This window comes from Impatiens glandulifera, chromosome 9 (genome assembly GCF_907164915.1).
Source record: "Impatiens glandulifera chromosome 9, dImpGla2.1, whole genome shotgun sequence".
NCBI lineage: Eukaryota > Viridiplantae > Streptophyta > Magnoliopsida > Ericales > Balsaminaceae > Impatiens > Impatiens glandulifera.
The window spans coordinates 30,152,285-30,176,228 of NC_061870.1; the positions used below are offsets into that span (position 1 = coordinate 30,152,285).

General features: G+C 31.3%; 3 protein-coding genes and 2 long non-coding RNA genes across 5 annotated transcripts; 4 read left to right on the forward strand and 1 right to left on the reverse strand.

Moving 5' to 3' along the window:
- The first annotated feature begins 6,720 nt into the window (after window positions 1-6,720).
- On the forward strand, window positions 6,721-10,793 carry LOC124914293 (RNA-binding protein 39-like). The gene is made up of 13 exons (XM_047454807.1): window positions 6,721-7,206; window positions 7,323-7,401; window positions 7,490-7,546; window positions 7,800-7,855; window positions 8,470-8,695; window positions 9,113-9,199; window positions 9,303-9,377; window positions 9,479-9,562; window positions 9,776-9,840; window positions 9,916-10,069; window positions 10,159-10,247; window positions 10,331-10,445; window positions 10,538-10,793. Exons 1-13 carry the CDS (start codon window positions 6,803-6,805, stop codon window positions 10,577-10,579), a joined length of 1,533 nt encoding a protein of 510 aa, XP_047310763.1. The 5' UTR covers window positions 6,721-6,802; the 3' UTR covers window positions 10,580-10,793.
- A 221-nt stretch (window positions 10,794-11,014) lies between these two features.
- LOC124914294 (sulfite exporter TauE/SafE family protein 3-like) lies at window positions 11,015-13,516 on the forward strand. Its single transcript, XM_047454808.1, has 10 exons — window positions 11,015-11,336; window positions 11,406-11,565; window positions 11,641-11,903; window positions 11,991-12,116; window positions 12,200-12,286; window positions 12,363-12,413; window positions 12,486-12,713; window positions 12,798-12,891; window positions 12,959-13,099; window positions 13,175-13,516. The coding sequence occupies exons 1-10, from the start codon at window positions 11,127-11,129 to the stop codon at window positions 13,255-13,257; spliced, it is 1,443 nt and encodes a 480-aa protein (XP_047310764.1). The 5' UTR covers window positions 11,015-11,126; the 3' UTR covers window positions 13,258-13,516.
- LOC124914295 (succinate dehydrogenase assembly factor 1, mitochondrial) lies at window positions 13,494-14,033 on the reverse strand. Its single transcript, XM_047454809.1, has one exon. The coding sequence runs from the start codon at window positions 13,919-13,921 to the stop codon at window positions 13,631-13,633; it is 291 nt and encodes a 96-aa protein (XP_047310765.1). The 5' UTR covers window positions 13,922-14,033; the 3' UTR covers window positions 13,494-13,630.
- Window positions 14,034-16,185: 2,152 nt separating this feature from the next.
- LOC124916521 lies at window positions 16,186-17,464 on the forward strand. The gene is made up of 3 exons (XR_007096880.1): window positions 16,186-16,351; window positions 16,432-16,599; window positions 16,709-17,464. It is a non-coding gene; the product is annotated as an uncharacterized LOC124916521 (long non-coding RNA).
- A 3,690-nt stretch (window positions 17,465-21,154) lies between these two features.
- Window positions 21,155-22,436, forward strand: LOC124916520. The gene is made up of 2 exons (XR_007096879.1): window positions 21,155-21,310; window positions 21,410-22,436. It is a non-coding gene; the product is annotated as an uncharacterized LOC124916520 (long non-coding RNA).
- The last annotated feature ends 1,508 nt before the right edge of the window (window positions 22,437-23,944 follow it).

A 23,944-nucleotide genomic window follows, 5' to 3' on the forward strand; every position in this document is an offset into this window, starting at 1 on the left:
ATTTAATTTTAAAATTTTAAATTATTTTATAATTTCAATTAATATTAATACATTAATCAATAAATATATAATAATAATTTAATTTTGATAATATAATAATATATATATTTATGAAACTATATCTTAAAATTTATATTAAAAACATCTTAAATATTTAACACATTAATTAGATTTTTAAATAACATATTTAACATATTAAATTCATTTAAATTTTTTAAATTAAAATAAATTAATTAATTAATAATCATATTTTATAATTGATTACTAACAATATAATTTAATATATATATATATATAATAATTAATTAATTAAAATGAGTATGTCATGACACGACATGACACACATGAAAACGAGTATCGACATGACACGATTAGGTCGAAACTCTAGTCGGAATAACACAAAATACGAATTAACATAATACGAATAAACTCGTGGACACGAATTAATACGACACGAAAGAGCTCGTGGATTATTTATTATATTTTGAGTTGGTCAAAACATGATACGATACGCATAAGATTGAAACATGACTCTGCACGATACAATTAAAAATTTAACACGACTTGTACGAGTCGAATATGACCGTTTATGCACGATTTCTAACTCTAGTTAGGATTATTACCCATATATAAAAAATTATTATGTAATCTCTTTTAACTTCTTCAATCTCTTCAAATCTCCTTAATCTCAATTTATTTGATCACATTCCATCAAAATTTAATTCATCTTCATTCTTAATTATTCCAGTGTTAATTATTTCAGTTTTATTCATAAAACTATAACAAAAATATATTAATAACAAATGATTTGTTCAAATATTTCAGCAACTTCTTTAATAACTAAAATTTCAGTGTCAACATATCTATGTATTTAACATATTAATTAGTTTTTTAAATAATACATTTAACTTATTAAATTAATTTAAGTTTTTTAAATTAAAATAAATAAATAATTATATTTTATAATTTAATATATATATAAAAAATAATTAAAATGAGTGTGTTAAGACACGACTTGACATACACGTAAAAATGAGTATCGACACGATTAAGTCGAAACGATGACCAACTCTAGTTGGAATAATAAAAAACATGAATGTAAACACGAGTTAGCATGACACGAATAAACTCATGGACACGAAACAAAAGAACCTATTGATCATAATATTTTGAGTGAGTCAAGACACGACACGATACACATAAGATTGAAACATGACATAATACGATACGACACGATTGAGAGTCTAATTAACATGACTTGTCCGAGTTGAATACGACCGTTTATACACGATGCCCAACTCAAATTAAGCCTCACATTTGTTTGTAAAAATGTGATTAATTTATTAAGATTAGTTAATTAGTTTATAAGTTGCATCTTACTCCATTTTTTTTATAATGTTTGTGTATTTAATATTTGAAATGAAAATTAAAGTTGAAGTATTTAAAATTTATTAGTAATTATTTATAACTTATAAATATTATATATATTTTTAACTTATAATATATAATTTCCATTTTTTCTTTATATATATTGAAAATACTTTCTCTATAATTAATTACATTAGTTAATATTCTTTATATATATAACTCTTATTTTTCTACAGTTTATTATTAATTATATGCTTATAATATTCATATAGTTAGAATATAATGTGTGTGATATTAATATATTATTCAAATCTCTCTAGTAATTTAGAATATTATTTATTATATTTTATAAATATTATTAAAATTAATCCAAAACATGAAGATATATAAAATTAGTCTAAAGAAATAATTGTTAATTTTAACAATTGATCAATATTAAAAGTATTAAAATGTATAGAAAATATATAATAATTCATGACAAATAAAATTATTTAGTTATGAAGTTCTTTAAAAATGAATAATAAATTTATATTTATTTAAATTATCTCAAATCTTTTATCATATCTAACCATTTTTTTAATCCCTCAAAATAACTTCAACATATTAAAATATATAAACTTTGGAAAACAATAATTTTATTTTTATAGGTTGAATTTCATTTAAAAACGTGATAACTAATTTTCTAAAATTTTGATAATTAAAAGCCAATAGCCCAATTCAAAATTCAAGCTTTATTTTATGACCAAATTGAAAAACCTCAAATAGCTAGCAATTACACATACTACTTAGATTATTATGAATTTATGATGTGTTTGATTGATTGATTGATTCCTCCTCTAACTTAGAGTTAAGGTTGAGTTGGATGTTGAGAATTTGACCACATCATATTCATCATCTCAGAGAATTTTCCGGCGTCTGGCTCCAAATCAACAGTATGCATATAATCCTCCGGCGGCGACGCAACCTTACATCCAAACGACGACGCCGCCGAAGAAGACGATGATGACGATGTGTACGCTTGAAATTGAGATTCATTATCTTTAATTGTGGTTGTGTTATATTCCGACGGCCAGGCATGAACTACTACTGACTCCTCCGGATAACTGGAACCGGTCAAACCGGCGATCGGTGACGATAAGAGGCGGACATTTTCGGGGAAATTGAGTTTAGCTTTGTTAGCTCTAAAACCCAGTGCGGCTTGATCGTAGGCTCTGGCGGCAGCCTCGGGCGTGTCGAATGTACCGAGCCAAACTCTTGCAGCTTTAATTGGATCTCTTATTTCAGCTGCCCATTTTCCCCATGGCCTCTGTCTCACTCCTCTGTATTTTCTCCTACTCTGCTCTCCTCCTCCGCCGCCGCCATGGGAGGAGGAGGAGACCACATAAACATACTTGCTTTCTTTTGGGGAGGAAGATTTTACTACTTTTACTTCTTTCATTGTATCATCCTCTGCAAAAATACATTCAAATTAAACATCTTAATTTGTCTTTTTTAAGGAAAGAAAGAACATTAAATTAATCAATTATTTACCAGCAGCTTGATTGCCCTCCTCCTCTGTCTTGTTCTTGTTTTTGTTCTTCCCAACATCATAAGCGGAAGTTTCTTCTTCTTCTCCTCCGCATACAACACGAGTGAGAGCAGATACCATGATCCTCATTTCTCTTTCTCTGTCATACCCAGGAATCATCAACTCTCTCTCTTCATTTCCATGTCTCATGATCCTGCTGCTTTCCCTTCTCTTATGATCAATCTTTATGTAAGACAAGGTTGGATGGATTACACAAACGTAAGATCTCTTCATCGAACGAACAATTGATTTCAATTTATTTGTAAGTAAGATAACCAAAGGTTGACAATCTATAAATAGTTACTTTCACATTCAAGTAGGAGCTTGAAGTTGAAATGTGCTGCCTGCCTGCTTGCCATACACATATTATTATTATTTAATTCATTCAAATAGAGTAAGCGACCGACCTACTTTGAAGTCGGCATTACTAATTCATTTATTTTTAATTTCATTCCATTTTTGTTAAATTACTCTTATTTAAATTTTACTTTTTCATTTACTAATTTCAATATGCTTCTAATTAGCCGAATTTACATTAGGGGGAGCCCATTAAAAAATATAAATAATTATCTCTGTTGGTTTGTTAATACTGTATAGTAACTAATTAACCTCACCCTCTAATTCTCTAAAAAAAAAATATATATATTTTTTTCAAATATATTCACCCTATTTTTTCACATTGATAAATTAAAGTTTTTTTTTTTTGTTTTAAGAAGAATTAGTTAATATTTAATAAGTTAGTTTTTATCTAGGTTTAATATTGGGTGAGTAAACCATGCTCACTTTAGTTAATAAATTAATTCTCTTATTAGCATATAAATATCACGTTTTCTTTCATACTTCAACATTATTTTTAAATAAATTATAATATTATTTTTAAATAAATTATTATCCCATTATAAATTTTATTTATAAAAAAACCGTTTAAGCACCTCACAATAAAGCATTACATGAAAATAATAAATAAATAAAAAATACTGAATAAGTTATGGAGCTCACATTTTCGAAAAAAATGATTAACTCTACCGAAAGACTTTACTGATTTTCATGAATGAATTTCAGAAAACATAATAATAATAGTTTAAGGATTTTTTCAAACCAAATAGTCACCAAAGAATAATTAGGATTTAGGATGATAATTATGTAAAATATGAAGAATAATAAATAATATTTTTTTACATGATAATAAATAATATTTTTTATATTATTTAAAAATATTAAATATGAAGAATATTTTTATTTATTTTGCTCGCATATTTTAAATTAAGCATTAATTTTGAATTAATATTATCTTTTATATTAATAATATAGTTTAGTTATATTTCCTAAGTCGAGAGGTCATTAAATTGACCCTTACTTTGCGCAAAAACATTATTTTTCTTTTTTAAGAAAATAAAATATTTATGAACTCACATAAAATAAGGTCAATGGAGTTTATTATTATTATTATTTTATTATTTGACTATGAAAATGTCAACTCATATAATTTGTGAGATGCATTCAATACATAAAGTTACAAAAATCCGCATCACAGTTGTTAATTGCGACTTTTAAGATCTTTCCAAAATATATAAAGTCAACCCCCAAAAGTTCAATTTGACTATTGGACTTGTACAAATATTCATTTTGGAGAACTAATTTTGTTCGTTATGTTTTCCCACTTCAACATAAATTGTTCTTATTAAGAATTATATTTAAAAATTTTAGTCTCTTAACCCTAAAAAAAAAAGCACTTAAATCCTACCCAGTTATTCTATTTTTTATTTTTTTTCCGTTAAAAAATAATTTTGAATAGTTTTATTAAAATATCAATTTAAACAAACTAGTCCTATTTGCTCACTTTTAATTGAATTAGGCAAAAATAATAACCATTTTTATTTATAAATGGCATCAAAAAAAAATTTAAAACTCATTTGAAAAAATAAAATAAAAACATTATGCTAGGCGAATTAACTCTCAAATGATACTAGCATTTGGATATGCTATTTTTTTAATAAAAAAAAAGTTTGAATATAAGATTTTAAATCTTGAAGTAAATCTATGATCATGTAAATTTATTTTTTGGGGAACATTTGAACCAATTTAAATGTTTTAGAGTAAATGAATTAATTAGAAAACAAAATAACATTTTGACATTTTTTTAATGTCAAAATATACATCTTGACATTTTTTTAAATGTCAAAATATACATTTTGGCATTTCTTTTAATGTCAAACTTTGTGAGATTTGGTCAACAAATCCTAATTTCATTTAACTCTCAATAAATCATTTAGATCACATGTTTCATTTTCTTCAACAATTCTATATTCATATATATCTCCACATTTTTCATTCAATGATAATATAATATTAAGAAAATGGTGATGCGGCTGATGCCCATAAAATACATTCAAGATGTTCCGATCACAATTTGAGACCGCCCTAAAAATCGAATCGAATTGTCTCGTTTGAGACGGTTTTTCCCCGAAATCGAACGGGGATGTGACGGGATGGTATTTGTGTTCTCCGTCCCGACCCGCCTCGATTTCACCCCCGATTCTGCCCCGAACACATAAATATAATTAAATATATTAACTCACCACTATATTTATTTATTCACTATATTTTATAAGAGTAGTAAGGTTATTTCTTTATAATAATATAAAAATTTTAATATATTCTGATATATATTATATTAAAAAAATCGTTTATATATTTTTATTGTATAATTTTTTTTAATTTTTTTTAAAAAAAATATTAATGGTGCCCCGCGAGATTCCCCGAAATCGAAAAAAACGAACGGGGCGGGGATTGAATTAATAAAATCTCTGAAATTAAAACGGGGCGAGATGATAAATGTATTCTCCGCCCCGAACCGCCCCATTGCCATCCCTATTTCCAATCCAACCAAATTTATAAAATCTAAAGATCGTTGACTATTGTTATATTTTATTTGGGTTGTTTTTGTTAAAACAATTTAAACTAATAAATGAGACATAATTGTGAGTTCTTTTTAACTTCCTAAAATTCATTTTTTTTAATTTAATTTAATTATTAATATGAATGAGCCTAATTGTTAAATTGACAATTATTAAAAAAGTTTTGTCTTGTAATCAAAATTTATTAGATTTGTAAGTTAAATTTAGGGCAAATAATTTTAGACCCGACACGAAAATACGATTTGAACCGAACAAAAAAAAAATAAAGTTAAAGTCATATATTTTTTTAGTCGGGTCAAAATCAGGTCGATCAGTTTAGTTTAACCTAATTAATAAATATGTCAAAATCGTGTCGACCTGAAAATACTCAAAGATAATCCGTTTATAAGTTTATTTGATTGACTTTTATGTTTTTTTTTTGTCGACTCACTTCCTCATTTTATTTTTTTAGAATTTTGTTTTTATGTAGATTTGTGATATAACTTCATTTTGTTTTGTGTTGATGTTATTTTTATTTTAAATAGAGATGTAGTTAATTATATCGGGTTAGATTCGAGATGATTTAGGTAAATAAGGTCGTGTTCGGGTTAATCACAAATAAACATGACAGGTTCAAATTAGAAATTTCAACACAAAATACTAAACAAACAAGTTCAAGTTAGTATCCTCGTAACTTGTCAAACCAAACCCGATCTGAAATGTTACCTTAAACTTAAATTAGTCATGATTATCTGTATTTATTAAAATAACAAAGAGCCAAGTTACAACATAACATCTACCAATATGAATCGTCTTTTTACAACAAATTATTTAGGTCGGTAAGAACTAATTAAATTATTGAAAGATGATGATTTAGTTTTAACACGACCGATCTGCTTTTCTTTCTGGTTAGAATCCTATACAGCGATAATCTTGCGAATTGGAGAAAGAGGTCAACCATTTTTCTTTTATGGATTTCGACGAGTACGAATACCTGGAGAAGACGGTGGTCGAGGAAACCGAGCAGCGAGACCCCTTGTCTTCTAAGAAAAGCAAAGACAAAGACAAAGACGCCGGCTTCGACAAGAACGATAAAGAACACCGGAAGGATAAGAAATCTAGAAGTGAAGATGATCGCGTCGGGAGGAGAGACAGGGATGGCAAAGAGAGGTCGGAGAAGCATGAGAAGGATCGGCGCCGGAGCAGCAGGAACGACGACAGAGAGGTAGATAGAGAAAAGGATCGGAAACGGACTAGCAGATACTTGGATAAGGATACAGAAGGAGAGATAAAAGAGAAGGATAGGTCGAGAAAGCATGAAACTGACCGTGACAAAGAGAGGGAATGTGAATTCGATGTAAGAGACAACAACAGGTGGATTTCTAATCTCCCTTTTCTCACTACATCCAAGTTATTTCAGTGCAAATTCCTTCGTTTATGCTTCGATCTTATTCTTAGCAAATATCATTTATGTTGTGATGAACTTGCAGGAGATTCAAAGAGAAGAAAGAGAAAGTGGAGCCTGAACATGATCCAGAAAGGGACCAAAGAACTGTTTTTGCTTTCCAGGTAATGACTTGCCCTATACTGTGCTTGCTGTAAGGAGCTTATTGAAACTTACTGTTTCTCTAATTATTTTTGGTGTTCGTCTTTACAGATGCCACTGAAGGCAACTGAAAAGGATGCTTATGATTTCTTCTCTAAAGCTGGGAAGGTTAGTTGGATAGTTGAACCTTCATTGTTGTATTTCACCTGCATGGTTTCATATCTCAGCCAGAGGTTTATGATTCGGTGATTCTTCCTCCTAATGTTTGTTACAACTAGAGAAAATATTAATGAGCTACTTGTTTCAAATACAAATACAAATAGTTGAACTGATAATTAGCTAGAATGTCGGTACCTGTAACATTTTTACACTTTCCGTGCTTCATGTTTTTGTGTTTGATAGTGTTTGGTTTTATCACCAGGTGAGAGATGTACGGATAATCATGGACAGAAACTCGAGACGGTCCAAAGGAGTTGGGTATGTTGTTTGATCTTCATCCTTTCTTGATGCATCATAGTTGAAACTATTGATATTCTATTGTTTATCATTTAGATATTGACTATGCTCTTAAACTCCTAGAATTGTGATAGAGAATCCATACTGAGGGATGATGGGGTTACGTTGCAATCATGTTTAATACATTGCTGCATACTTGAGGTAGACAGTAGAGAAGCTGGATCTGTTATTTTGTTTTAAACTGGTAGTTGCTTTCTGAAGTAAGTCAGCTGCTGACTATCACATTGTCCGTGCAGGCAATTCAATTCTATCGGCTGCTGTCAAGTCTTGCATACTTATTCCCTTCTTAAAATGTCGCTATATCTGAATTGTTATATGACTAATTCTTTAATCAAATTTTTAGGTATGCTTTGTTTCATTCTGACCTCTAAATGGTTGACGTATTGAGATGTCGTAAATGTAAGAGCTTTCATCCTCTATTGCGAGGCAAATTTTCATATATTGTTGACGCAGTTAGAGGATTTAGTATGCAAAAATAGCTCTGCATTTAGCATTGGTCTAAGGTCTTGGTAAATTCAATGCCCCATTGGTGTCATATTCAAATGAATTACTGTGATGTCCTGATGACGCTGCAGGTACATTGAATTTTATGATGCAATGTCTGTGCCAATGGCGATTGCACTTACTGGACAGCTGCTTCTTGGACAACCAGTGATCGTTAAGCCATCAGAGGCTGAAAAGAATCTTGTACAAAGTACTACTTCTATAGCAGGTTCTGCTGCAGGACCATATGGTGTAGTTGATAGAAAACTCTATGTTGGTAACTTACATTTCAACATGACAGAACTTCAGCTCAAACAAGTAAGTGCCTTTATAACACTTTTTCATCGGAATTGGTGTGTTTGTTTTCTTGTATGAAGTGCCCTTAATGCCTACTGTGTCTGTGTGAATAGCACTTAGTGTAGTCTATGTTAAGATGAATATCTTTTAATTATAATCAAGTAATAGGATTTGGTTGCACAAATTTATTGAGTTTATACTATATTTTGGAATAAATTATTCCACGGGTTCCTTCTTGCAGAATGTGTATAATCAATTGTGTCTATAGCCACAGGGAATACAGAGAGAAAAAAAGAGATGAGGGAAACAAAATTAACTTGTCAAATTCATTTCATAGCTGCCTCACATATTCATCCTTTTCGACTATTTACATGTTTTCAGCTAACTTCCTCTTATATTTCTATTGCTATTTACTAATATGCCATTCTCTGTTGTTAGATTTTTGAATCTTTTGGGCAGATAGAGCTTGTACAGTTACCTACAGATCCTGAGACAGGACACTGCAAAGGTTTTGGTTTTATTCAGGTCAGCAGCAATTTAATTATATTTTGACCTTTAGAGAATAATTTTAAGATCCACATCTATTTTCCATTTTCTTATTAGTTTGATCGTTACTGTTTTCTTACAGTTTGCCAAACTTGAAGATGCAAAGAATGCTGAAAAGTTAAATGGGCAACTAGATATTGCCGGTAGAATTATTAAGGTATTATTTTCCATTCCCTTAAAAGCTGGGTCTAATATACATATCACCTTGCTACTAAAGTATGACTCATCCTTCTTTCTAATATCTCAATCTTACTCCAGGTTTCATCAGTGGCCGATCATGTTGGATTACATGATTCAGGGGCCAAAGCAGCTGATTTTGATGACGATGATGGGGTTGGTATGGTGAGTTACATTTATCTCTGTCTGGCCTGAAAACTCATGGTCTGCGAAGATATTATCAATTGAATGTGTGGTATATTTAGGCAAACTTTATACTTTGGCCTTGTTTGATCTAGGGTTATTTGAATAACCATGCTTATTTCCAAATAACCTTTGATGTAGTTATTTGGGTACGCTATCAAATCAACAATATATGACTTATTTTAATACATTCAGGCACTAAATGCACAGTCAAGAGCAATGCTTATGCAGAAGCTTGATCGAAGTGGAACTGCAACAAGGTATGTCTGTGTTGTATTTGACATTGGCTGAACTAATAAAATAACCACATAATTTGTTGCCTTGTTCGTGTATAGTTTTGCACAGTCTTTCAGTGACATGACATCAAGTCAACAAACTGCAATTCCTTCCCCAATTCTTCCATCACTACTTACTTCTGTGGAAACTGAACTGATTGGAAAGCCTAGTGAATGCCTTCTTCTGAAGAACTTGTTTGATCCATCTACTGAGGTCTGTAGTCAATTTAATTCGCCTTTACCCTTCCTTGTTAGTATTTTCTGTGTTTTTATTTGTATAATAATTTGAAAGCTGTTTTGCAGACAGTGGAAGATTTTGATATCGAGATTAAAGAGGAAGTGGAGGAAGAATGTTCCAAGTATGGAAGGGTGAATCACTCCTATGTGGAAAAGTGTGTAAAATTGATATTATTTTGTCAACTTACGTCTCGTGGTATGAATAAAAATTTGTGAAGCTAAACCATTGAACTTGCAGAAATAGTTCCGGTTATGTATATATGCGGTTTGATACAATGGAAGAAGCAGCCAAGGCCCAAGCAGCAATGCATAAGAGATGGTTTGCCTGCAGGTTGATTTCAGCAGTGTTTTTGGTATGTTTTCATTTTAAAATTACACTGTTTTGATCTTGTTTTTGCCCTTTTCATTCAACAGTATATCATTATTATTTTGTTTGTTTATGCAGCAAACATACGAGTACGATGCGAAGTTTAAACGTGCAACTTGATTTGCGGAAACAATGTTTATGTTTTAGCAGCGGACACATTCTTGTGCATGTTTTTTTTGTGTGTGTTTTACTTCAATACTAATTCCGCTCTTGGTTCTGTAACACTCACTTCTTGGTTTTAAATTTTTAATGTAATGGGTTTTCAATAATTGTTTGACAATGAAACAAATTATCTGGGAAATCTTCACCTTGAAGGATGTTTGTTGTGCTGTCTTGTGCTTGAATATTATTGTTTTACTATTATAAACAGCCTATCATTGAATTAGGGATCTTAAGTAAAGACAAAATAGGAAGAAACAACCAAGAAGTTTCATACAGCGTTTTCAGCTGTCAAATACTTATATATACAAAATTATTGAGCATATATGAAAACACTCCAAAATTTAATTAACATTATTTGTGTAAATTATGGGGAGATATACAACAAACCAAAAAAGGCAGTAGCTAAAAAATATGAGAGAATGTGTTCAAAGAGTAAATTATAAAAGAGAGGGGAACCAAATTATCTAAAGAGAGATAACAATAACTGAGTGCTGCATGGTCTAAAATGGCTCTAGTTGAGTTGTTCAACAAAAGTAGAGTCAATTGGATATCAGCAGCATGGATGATCATCTGCTGTCTTCTGTTTGCTGTTATGAATGTGGGAAATGCAGACAGACTGCTCGGAAAGAGAGATGAAACGGGAGAGGGATTCACGAAGAAGCTGCTGCATTTCTTATGGCAGAGCGGGAAATCTTCTTACGAACCTGTCTGGCCTGTACGTAAATTTATTATTATTGTAAAGGAATTGTTGATTATGAAACAAAATGAAATGATGAATGTGCAGGAAATGGAGTTTGAGTGGAGGCTGGTGTTGGGATCTGTGGTTGGATTCTTTGGTGCAGCTCTAGGGAGTGTTGGTGGGGTTGGAGGAGGTGGAATCTTTGTTCCCATGCTTACTCTCATCATTGGATTTGATCCTAAATCCTCTACTGCCATTTCCAAATGTAAGTTTTTTTGTTTTTTTTTTTTTACAAATTTCAGTTTAAAAAATAAATTTCTTACATTTGCATTATGGGCAGGTATGATAATGGGTGCAGCAGGATCTACAGTTTACTACAATTTGAGACTAAGACACCCAACATTGGACATGCCATTAATAGACTATGATCTAGCTTTACTCTTTCAGCCAATGCTCATGCTTGGAATCAGCATCGGCGTTGCCTTCAATATCATGTTCGCTGATTGGATGGTCACTGTACTTCTTATCATCCTCTTCTTAAGTACCTCCACTAGAGCATTATTCAGAGGGATAGATACCTGGAAGAACGAGACACTCTTGAAGGTGCTGAGATAACTCTCGATCATTATAGTTAACCATTCTCGCAGCAGTCAGTCAGTCAGTCAATCTTTATTTTTATTGTTTTTGTAGGAAGAAGCAAAGCTGTATGAATCACAAGTAAAACCATCTGCTGCTGCAGAAGATGGTTCTTCTGATCAGGGAGGGGAATACAGACCATTACTTGTCAGTGTCTCGAATAACTCAAAAGAAGAAGAGGTAAATAAAATATAGTATTAGTGTCGGTTTATAAATTCAATTAGTTTTCCTAATGTAATCTGCCTTCTCCTATATTTGATTAGGTTTCACTCCTTAAGAATATTCACTGGAAAGAGTTGTCATTGTTGGTATATGTTTGGCTAGGATTCCTTCTAGTTCAGATAGTCAAGGTAATTAAATAATTAACCTGTTTCAACATCTTATTAAATATTTCATCAATTAATCTATCTGATGATCCTGTTCCAGACATATACCGAACCGTGTTCAGTTGCCTATTGGATCCTAAACGCCTTGCAGGTATTGACAAATCTACATAAATAAAATCCCTTCTTTAAATACAAAAAATGTAATATTTTTTATGACAATTAGGTGCCTATAGCTGCATCTGTGACAATATATGAAGCTGTAAGCTTATACAAAGGAAGTAAAGTGATTGCATCAAAGGGAAAAGAACTGAACACAACAACTTGGAAACCACATCTACTTTTTCTTTACTGTTGCTGTGGGATTGTAGCTGGCATGGTTGGTGGTTTGCTCGGGTTAGGCGGCGGTTTCATATTGGGTCCCCTTTTCTTAGAGCTCGGTATTCCCCCTCAGGTATTATTATTAGTATTATACCCATTTTACCCAAATCCAACAATATTGCAAAATTTTAATCTTTTTTATTTTTACAACAAACAGGTTGCAAGTGCAACATCAACTTTTGCAATGGCCTTCTCATCTTCTATGTCAGTTGTACAATATTACATGCTCAACCGTTTCCCAATTCCATATGGTAAGCAGACAGCAGCAAGACAAGTTTTCACTATCAATTAGGCCTAACTATATATATGTTTTTGCAGCTGCTTATTTTGTTCTAGTGGCTACAATTGCGGCATTCACAGGTCAACATGTAGTGAGAAAGATTATCCTTCTACTTGGAAGAGCATCGATTATCGTCTTTATACTAGCTTTAACAATCTTCATCAGTGCAATATCTTTGGGTAATTATTATTACTAATTTTTTGGTTAAGAATACAAAATTAAACCCAAGAACTAATTTAAATTTATTTTTGCAGGTGGGGTGGGGATAGTGAACATGGTTGAGAAGTTGGCAAATGAAGAATACATGGGTTTTGAGACAATGTGCTACCAATCCTAGTTAAGGATGAGATCATGACACACTATTTCTTGCTTGTTGATGTAAAGATTCATTGTAACCATGTTTTTGCCTCTTCAAGCTGTCTGGCTGGCTGAATGACAAACAAAATAAACTGTCTGATGTTTTCATGGTAGAGATCTGTCATCTTCTACTCTAGAAAAACATCATCTTCAATTTTTACTACTACTATTGTAAATTTAAAGTTGTTCAATATCTACTTAATCTCAAGATTCATGTAATAATTAATATTTTTTTATCATGTTCTTCAACTAAAGATTGCTGCTTTCTCTGCTTAAACAAGTTAATCTATAAAAACAAATCTTCCAAACTGACAATCTCAATCCGAATCATACTGAATGTAAAGGAAACAGAATCACGGCTTGTCAGGTTGTGATGATAGATCGACATTAATGGATGACAACGAAACAGTGTCACGGCTCTTTAGCTGATCAAGCTGTTTATTGCCGAGACGAAGTAAATACTCAATGTATATGAAATTCTTACGGTCAACTTGGGAATTGCGTCTGAACTCTTGCGATACGATTGACTCAATCCGGCGACGATCTTCGCTTGACTTGGACCTTGTTGCTCGAAGAAACCCTCGGTAGAGACTAAGAACTTGTTTCTGCATTCCGGACAGCTTCGGTCTTCCTGCGGTCGCCATTGCTAATCTCACGCATAAAAGAGAGTTATTGTTCTGATTATTCTTTTCACGATTCCAGTTCTTAATAGAAGCCAATCTGCGAAAATGGAGCCAGAGTGTCGGTATGCGAAAAAGAGAGTTTTGGCCAAACTTTATTATTTATTAAAATATTTATCAAATAACTTATAAACCGTTTACCCTTATTAATTCGCGACTCGAAAGTGAAGGGAGTTAGTTGTTATATAAAAGAGACCCGACTATCTATTATACAAAAAGGAATTTCGTTAGCGAGGTTCCTTTTATATAACAGACAGATCCCTTTTTTATAACAGCGACTCCCTTCGCTTTGTGAATCGCGATTTTCAATCAGGATATATATCATTTCTCTTTATAAAAATAGTGAATAAAAATTGAAACAGTTCGGATTGATTTTGGTGGTGAAATCGTATATGCCTGACCGTGGAGTGTGGACTTCAAAACGGCTCACGTTTAGCCTATATTGAATTGAGGTGTTAAAATAATATATAGAAACAAAAGACCCAACCCGTTATAACTCATATATTTTCGTGTTCTGTCACTTCAACTTTCATAATTCTTCTTTTACATCGGATCTCTTCCAATTTCACTATATATCTTTAGACGATTTGTAATTTATAACTTTATTTCACTGTTCTTTGTCGGAAACAAGTTATGTAACTCGCAAAACTTCACAAATTTTTACTGAAAACACGCTCTGTAACTCGTGAAAATAGTACAATTTGAACATTATTTGCACGAAACGAAATGTTATATTTTGTTAATATTCAAAAAAACAAAAAACAACGACGACGATAATAATGGGAGGTATATTATCTCTCTCTATATATAAATAATGATGATTAATTTTTAAAGTGTCCGGATTGTCGAGTCGAGAGCTGTGGTTAATTTGGATATTTGTGAGAGTAATGAATTTTTGGGTCGGATTTTGGGTTGACCCGCCTATAAACTTAAAACGGTTAAAAATAAAATTAAAAATGTTATAGGTATGGTTCAAACATACAACCTAACAAAACAAGTACAACATTTTAACCAAGTAGGCTAATAACACTTTATATTTTAAATTCAACCCAAAATTTGATAAACGCGTGACATTTTAACAATATAAGTGCAACTTTTTAACTAACTAATATATATATATATATAATGATGCTTAATTTTTAAAGTGTCCGGATTGCCGGGTCGAAAGCTGTGGTTAATTTGGATATATATGAGAGTAAATTCATACTTGGGTCGTATTATGAGTTGACCCGCCCATAAAAATTTTACCGTAATATTTTTTTCACGATTTTTTATATTATTACTCGTGCAAATGCACGGGATACATGCTAGTTTCATTAATAATACAAATTAGTTTTAACCAACTAAGGTAGTCCAGTGGTAAAAAGTTGGCTTAAGAGACCAAAATGTCAGGATTCGATTTCAACTGAAAATATTTTGAGTTGAAGCGATTATGTCAAATGAAGTGACGTCGAAACGAATTGAACTTTATTTCCTTCTGCCCGAATATTTTAATTTTGGAAAGTATTTGTGTGAGTTCAATTAGTCTGATATAACAAAGAATTACTAAAGTAATTTTGTTTTGAAAGTGTTTGTAGAATTTGTTACTGAACATATTTATGATAGCCATGTCAAATTCCTCTGTTTATGATCTACTCAGGACTAGATGAAGAGTCACCAGAATTTTTTTCGAATGTATTTTTAAGTAATTTTTAAATACGGAATAAAATGTTTATTTTTTAAAATACAATGTACTTAAATGTCGGTCTTTTTATTGAATGACATTATATATTTTATATATTAAGTCGTTTTCTAAGAGAAATAAAATAGCTAAATGTCTTCATCCTTTCAAAATATTAAATTTCTTCAGTTAATTAGTATATAATAATTTGTACTTAATGTATTTAAATTTATATTAGAAATAATAAATAATTCTTTTAAATTCTAAACATCATAGATCTGATTACATAAATATATAAAAGGTGCTTTGATAATTTTAACCAAAAATAAAATAAAATAAAATTAGATCATAATAATTAAAAAAATAGCAGAATTTTCTAACAAGTTATTATATAAGATATTTAATTTATTTCATTAGTAAGGAGATTTTTGCGTCAAGGAAACGCTATACCGTGTCAACCTTCTATTGGGCCAGCGTTGAAATTGGACCGGCCCCGCCTTATTTTTCTCTTTTATTAACTGCTTCCTTTCCAAACCTAATTCTATATAAGTTAGGGTTCCCCATTTTTTTTCCTTATGTCATGATCGATTCTGTTTTGTTCGCGAAGAGGAGCACGGAGATGATCTTTACAAGTCAAATCTCAGATTCTTTTGTCCTAGATCCAGGTTATAGAGACATCTTTCAATGTTAAATGTTATGATCTGTTGACTCATGTTTATCGGATGGTTCGTGAGGTATGCATTCATAATTAGATTTCCAAACCCTTCTTATTTGGCGATCTTTTCTACGGTATTATTGTTTTTATTATAATCAGATGTAGATCCAATTGAAAGAAAGAGGTCCTGTCTTGGGCGATCATCAATCATCATAGCGGCGTTTAAGCGTTGACTCTGTGTTTGTTTGAACACACAATGCAGCTTCGGTGGTGGTATATGCTAAATTCGATTCATCCGATCTTCGGTTTGTCTTCTTGCGAAATTATGTAATTATCCTTTTAAATGTATATTGTGAATCGGGATTTGAATCCGTGTAAATTTTTTATGGAGGTTTGTTTACAAAGATTTGTTTTTCTGATTATTTTTTTGGTGTAGGAAGCAATTCAATGAATTAAGGAACTGGTGCACGCCTTCATCAATTAATACCATATTACCAATTAGCGAGTCCCAATGAGAAGTAAGGCTTGAAGGATAAATGTGAGAAGTTTTGGAAGATTTAAAGATGATGCTGGACGTGGATGTTCTATTAGATATGGTTGTTCCACGGTTGTGTTCTATATGATCTTTTGTGTTCCTCGGACCTTTGCCATGTCAGGTGCGCTTGCTTGGCAGGTCAATCATATAATAAAAGTGTCTTTCTTTTTGTGGAGGGAGATCGCATGGGGATTGCCCAGGGTCTCTGCCTTCACCGTGTTTTGCGTGTGTGTGTGTGTTTTATTCTGTCTCTTCCTTTACCGTCTTACTGTCCTGCGAATCCGATCAACATTCACTAGCACCATCTGCATGCATTCACTCTCCAATTACCTACAGATAAGATTAATTTTAACGCCATCATGCTTCAATATCTGGAAGGTAATAACATTTAACATTGTACGATTCTAAATCAAATACATTAATGCCATTGATATCTCTTATAACGATGTTGAAATATGTTGTGTATTAAGAGTCCTCTCTTCTAAATCAAGATTTCTGTGGGTTGGTATAAGATTACCTCCACTTGGTTCCATTGGTGGTATGTAATCAAAAACTTGTTTCAGTTATAATCTTCAAACATGTGAATCTTTTAATAAGTTGTAAATGAACAAGCTTGAAAAGGGTTTCTGTAATAAGAATATCTGCTTGCCTAATTGGGAATTATTATATTTATTTTTCTTACTAGCTTGTTAATGTTATTGTTTATATTAGACACCAATAGTATTATTTGAATGGTTTTTGTTAGTGAATTTATGTCCTAGAGGTAGAGTTGAGACGCTATAGTTGGAATTTGTTTAGACAAGACACCCATTGATATTTGAATGGTTTGTTATTGAATTTATACCCTTGAGGTAGAGTTAAGATGCTATAGTTGGAATTGTTTGATTATGATATTATGTACTACTAGAGGAAGAGCAGCACCTGGAAGTTAATACTGTTGAAGAAGAAGATTTCTGATATTGTGCTCTATGGTGCTGTAATGCTTCGAATTCAAACGATTGGGATCCTTCTGTACAATTTCTATATGAAGCTAGTTTTGGAGGTTACAGCTGCACATTTCATCACATCTTCTCTTGGGCAAGTTTCTTGTATCTGAATATATTTTAATTTTATTGTGTTGCTGCCTGCTGGTCACATTTTATGCTAATTAAGTATTTTTTTTTCTTTCTTTTTTTAAAATTTTCAGGAAAACCTTCATTAATAGTTGCCAGAGTTACGAAGTGGCTGCTTGCTGTTGTGTAAAGCCAAGCCATAAGCAAAGTGGCAATACAAGAAGACTATGTATTTCAAGAAGAAGACTTGCACTTGAGATGGTTTGCCTGGATGTCTTACTTGGTAGAAGTCAATTTCTGATTAGCTGAATATTGAATTTAGTGACCAATCAATATCATATTGATTCTTCCCCAATCCTAAAACACTATTTGGATTATCTTAGTTGGTCTTTTGGTATATACTTTGAGCTAACTTTTTTCTATCTATATGTTAATTGTAGTGTTTAGTTTTAATTGTTTCTTATTATTAATATTTTATTGTATTCTTTACTCCTTGTTTTGAGGGACGGACAGAACTTGGCATTCTTAATATTCAGTAGTGGTTGAATTGGAATTCTCAAACATGTCATTTTTACTGTTGTTTTACAACTTGGCTACTAGATTCTCCTTGGTCATCAGCTAGACTCTAAGGGGTTCTTTCTCGGGTTGTGGATGCATGTATCCTTTTTGTCCTTTACTATTTGTAACTGTTATGGAAGCTTTCTTGAAGATTATTGCTATAGTTGAAGAGGAAATTTGTTTGTGTACCGGACCTCAAATGTTGTGGTTTACTGGATTCTTCCTGCACTAAGAGATGTGGTTTACTGGATTCTTCCTGCACTAGGAGATGAAGTATCATGCAGGTAAATTGCATATTGACGTTATGGAAGGTAATTATCAAATGGGGGGAACTATGGTGTTGAAGATTAAAAACTTATTTACCTTTCTTCCAACCTTTAAGCTATATCTTGATTTTGCATTTCCATAAGAATATCTTTTGTGTGTCATCATCTCCTGGTAAATTACCGATGATGGGGCATCAAAATCAAGGATATAATGACTTTCCAAAAAGTTATATTTTATAAAATGATGTTATAAAGGTATTACACTATAAATGATAGTCTTATGGACTAAGCTTTTACACCTCATCTTGTTTTGTTTTACACAAATGATAGTTTTGGAGGTGTAGATTTGGTTTTCTTCAATGTGGATATGTTTGATCCTTTGTGGGAAAGCTTCTTTCATTGTATTAGGTTTAGGGAATGAGACTGAGATTCTATCTATATTGTTTTCCTGTCTTGTATTAGTAGATTTGGTGGAATGGAAGTATGCAAGATGAAGCTCATTTGCTCCACAACTGCATCACTCCAAGTAAGTTAGTCTCTTGCTTAATTATTTGAGTGAATAATATTAGTCTAATGTTCTGTTTATACATTTATCATATAAAACTATTTTGTTGCAGCTTTCATACAAATTAAGTAAGTCAATGTAGTGAAAAATCGAGATAAATTGGTAATACATTAATATGATCAGCAGAAGGTACTATTGCTGAAATTTGTAGTTTTATTTGATTTGTGTGAACATTGAAAAACTAGCTAATAATGATTTAAATTATAGTTTAATCAAATTATTGATAGATCCGTAAGCTCCAATTGGCAAGAGCACTCAGATCTGAGAGGTTTGGTGGTTCGAGTCCACCCGGATTTTTCTACTTTCCTGGATATCTAAACTATATATATAATAATTGCTTAATATGACTGAGTTGAGAGTTGGGTTCCCGCACTCGCTGGTATATAGTTTTTCTTAATAAATTTTAAAGAATAATCTCGAACCTCTTCGTTTTGTCTCTTTGAGGTTTTTGACATCTGTAGACTCTCATTCACAGGTTGGTTTTTCCTGAAGGGTAAATGTTATGAAGTTGATGCATAATGTTAGCCTTAATAAATAATTTGTGTGGTACTCATGTTGCATTTTATTGGATCACTTTGTCTATAAGTTAGTCAATGTTAATTTTACTTGGGGAAATAAAATATTTTTTTTTTAAAGAAAGGTCGAGTTTTCATTCATAATCAAAAGTGGAAAGCAAGAAATATTATGTTGTGTAAATGTAACAAATTTATTTGTAGAATAGGTCAAAGATGTGATAGATTCCTCTAATATCTTCTTAAGGAGATATGGTCTGTTTTCATTAGCTATATATACTTTTATTTTATATGTATTGTATCAAATAACACCAGCAATTATTTTTCTTGCATAATCGATTCATTTTTGCTCTGTTTAATGTTTATGTTGTGTTTTTCTTCTCTAGATCTAGGTTATACATAAATAGAAAGAATATGTTTATCTTTTAAATTAAAAATGCGACAGTTTAAATAGTATTTTTTTTTTAATGTTATAACCTTGTGAGTTATTTTGTTAAAATTAAAGTTATAAGAAATTGAGATTTTTTAAATTAAAAATATTAAATATATAATAAAATTATTTTACTAATATAATAATTTAAATAAAAAATATAGAAATTCTAAATATTTTATATCTGAATACATAAGTAAATATATATAGTGCTTCAATTATTGTAACTAAAAATAAATAAATTAAAATTAGAGAATAATAAAAATAAATTAGTAGAAATAAAATAAAATAATTTATTTATTTATTTTATGGAGATATTTGTGTCAATGAAAATTTACTTTTGGGCTCGATTGAATTAACCACCTTACTTAATTCTATATAAGTTAGGTTCTGTTTTATTTATGTTGAGATTATTATTTGCAAATCAAATCTTATGTTTTTTTCTTCTTCTAGATCTAGGTTATACATACGTCTTTTAATCTGTTGTATGTCAGGATAAATGTTAGACTCGAGCTTTATCGTTATAAAGAAAATTTTAAATAAATAAATATGTTTATATTTTAAAATAAAAATGTGACAGTAAAAATATATATTTTTTTAATGTAATAACCTTGTTAGTTATTTTGTTAAAATTAAAGTTATAAGAAAATGAGTTTTTTAAAATTAAAAATAATATTAAATACATAAAAATATAATTTTACTAATATAATAATTTAAATAAAAAATATAAAAATTTTAAATATTTTATATCTGAATACATAAATAAATATATATAGTGCTTCAATTATTTTAACTAAAAATAAAATAAGATAATAATAAAAATAAATTAGTATAAATAAAATAAAATAAAATATAATTTATTTATTTCATAACTTGGAGATATTTGCTTCAAGGAAAAGCTAGGCGGTACCTAATTCTATATAAGTTAGGTTCCCAATTATAATTTTTTGCATAATCGATTTTTTTTTGCTCTACTTAGTGACGGGAAGAGGAGCTTATTAACAGGTCAAATCACAGGTTTTTCTTGCTCTAGATCTAGGTTATGCTTATGTCTTTCAATCTGTTGTTGTAGGTCATGATAATTTTAGACTCGTGCTTTATCGGAAGGATAATTCGTGAGGTATGCCTTCATAATTAGATTTCCAAACCCTTCTTATCCAGGGTTAGTAACTGACGATCTTTTTTACGGTATTATTGTTTTTATTATAATCAGATGTAGACCCAGTTGAAAGAAGGCCAGTTGACTTGGGCGATCATCAATCATCATAGTTGTTTTCGATGGATTCGTTGGTGTTTAAGCGTTGATGCTGTGTTTGCTTGAACACCCAATGAAGCTACGGTGGTATATGCTAATACTTTTCAGACGATCTTCGGTTTGTTTTCTTGTGAAATTATGGAATTATCTTTTTAAATATATATTTTTAGTATCTCTGTTGTGATTCAAGATTTGTTTTTGTGGATCTTTGTTTACAAAGATCTGTGTTCTAATTATTTGTTGATTGTAGAAAGCAATTCACTGAATTATGGGACTCGTGCACGCCTTCATCAATGAGAAATATGGCATGAAGCTGAGTTGAAGGATAAATGTGAGAAGTTTTTGAAGATATTAAAGATGATGCTGGACTTGCGATTATATATCTTCCATTCTATTAGATATGGCAGTTTAAGGGTGGTGTTCTAGATGATCTTTTGTGTCCCTCAGACCTTTGCCATGTCAGGTGCGCTTGCTTGGCAGGTCAATGAATGATATAATAAAAGTGTCTTTTTTTTTTTGTGAGGGGAGATTGCATGGGGATTGCCCAGGGTCTCTGCCTTCACCGTGTTTGTTTGTGTGTGTGTGTGTGTGTTTTCTTCTGCGTCTCTTCTTTTTCCATCTTACTGCCCTGCGAATCTGATCAACATTCACTAGCACCATCGGCATGCATTCACTCTCCAATTGCATACAGATAAGATAAATTTTAACGCCATCATGCTTCAATATCTGAAAGGTAATAACATTTAACATCGTACGATTCTAAATCAAATACATTAACCCATTAATATCTCTTATAACGATGTTGAATTATGTTGTATATTAAGAGTTCGATCTTCTAAATCAAGATTTCTGTGTGTTGGTATAAGATTACCTCCACTTGGTTCCATTGGTGGTATAATCCTCTCAAAAACTTGTCAATCCTATTATAAGTTGTAAATGAACAAGCTTGAAAAGAATTCCTTTAATAAGAATATAATTGGAAATTGTTATATTTATTTATATTTCTAGCTTGTTAATGTTATTGTTTTTGTTTATATTAGACACCAACAGTTTTATTTGAACGGTTTGTTAGTGAATTTATACCCTTGAGTTAGAGTTCAGATGCTATCGTTGGAATTTGTTTAGATAAGACACCAATATATGTTTGAATGGTTTGTTATTGAATTTATACCCTCGAGGTATAGTTTAGATGCTATAGTTGGAATTGTTTGGCAACTAGAGGAAGAGAAGCACCTGGAAGATAATACTGTTGAAGAAGAAGATTTCTGATATTGGGGTCCTGTACAATTTCGATATGAAAAGCTAGGTTTGGAGGGTACAGCTGCACATTTGATCACATTTTCTCTTGGGCAAGTTTCTTATATCTGAAGATACTTTTAATTTTATTGTGCTGCTGCCTGCTGGTCACATTTTATGCTAATTAAGTATTTTTTTTTTTTGTAAAATTTTCAGGAACACTTTCATAAATAGTTGCAAGAGTTACGAAGTGGCTGCTTGCTATGCTGTTGTGTAAAGCCAAGCTATAAGCAAAGGGGCTATACAAGAAGACTATGTATCTCAAGAAGACTTGCACTTGAGATGGTTCTCCTTGTTTTGTCAATCTTAACTTAATGCCTAGATCTCTTTCTTGGTAGAAGTCTATATCTGCTTAGCCGAATATTCAATTTAGTGACTAATCAATATCATATTGATTCTTCCCCAATTCCTAAACACTATTTGGATTATTATAGTTGGTATTTTGGTATAAACTTTCAGCTATGAACTGACTTTCTATCTATATGTTAATTGTGGTGTTCAGTTTTAATTGTTTCTTATTATTAATATTATCTTGTATTCTTTATTACTCTATGTTTTGAGGGACGGACAGAACTAGGCATTCTTAATCTTCAGTAGTGGTTGAATTGGAAGTCTCAAACATGTCATTTTACATCTTGGCTACTAGATTCTTTGTGGTCATCAGCTAGAGTCTAAAGGGTTAAGGGGTTCTTTCTCAGGTTATAGATGCATGTATCCTTTTCTCCTTTACTATTTGTAACTGTTATGGAAGCCTTCTTGAAGATTATTGTTATAGTTGAAGAGGAAATTTGAATGTGTGCGGGGCCTCGAATGTTGTAGTTTACTGGATTCTTCCTGCATTAAGAGATGTAGTATCATGCAGGTAAATTGCATATTGACGTAAATCAATGTTGAACGGGGGCAATATGGTGTTGATGATTAAAAACTTATTTGCCTTTCTTCCAACCTGTAAGCTATATCTTGATTTTGCATTTCCATAAGAATATCTTTTGTGTGTCTTCATCTCCTGGTAAATTATTGATGACGGGTCATCAAAATAAGGATATAATGACTTTCCAAAGAGTTATATTTTAAAAATGTGCTGTAGGTTTTCTTCAATGTGGATATGGTTAATCATTTGTGGGAAAGCTTCCTATCTTGTATTAGGTTTAGGGAAAGAGGCTGAGATTCTATCTATGATCTTCCTTCCTTGTATTAGTAGAT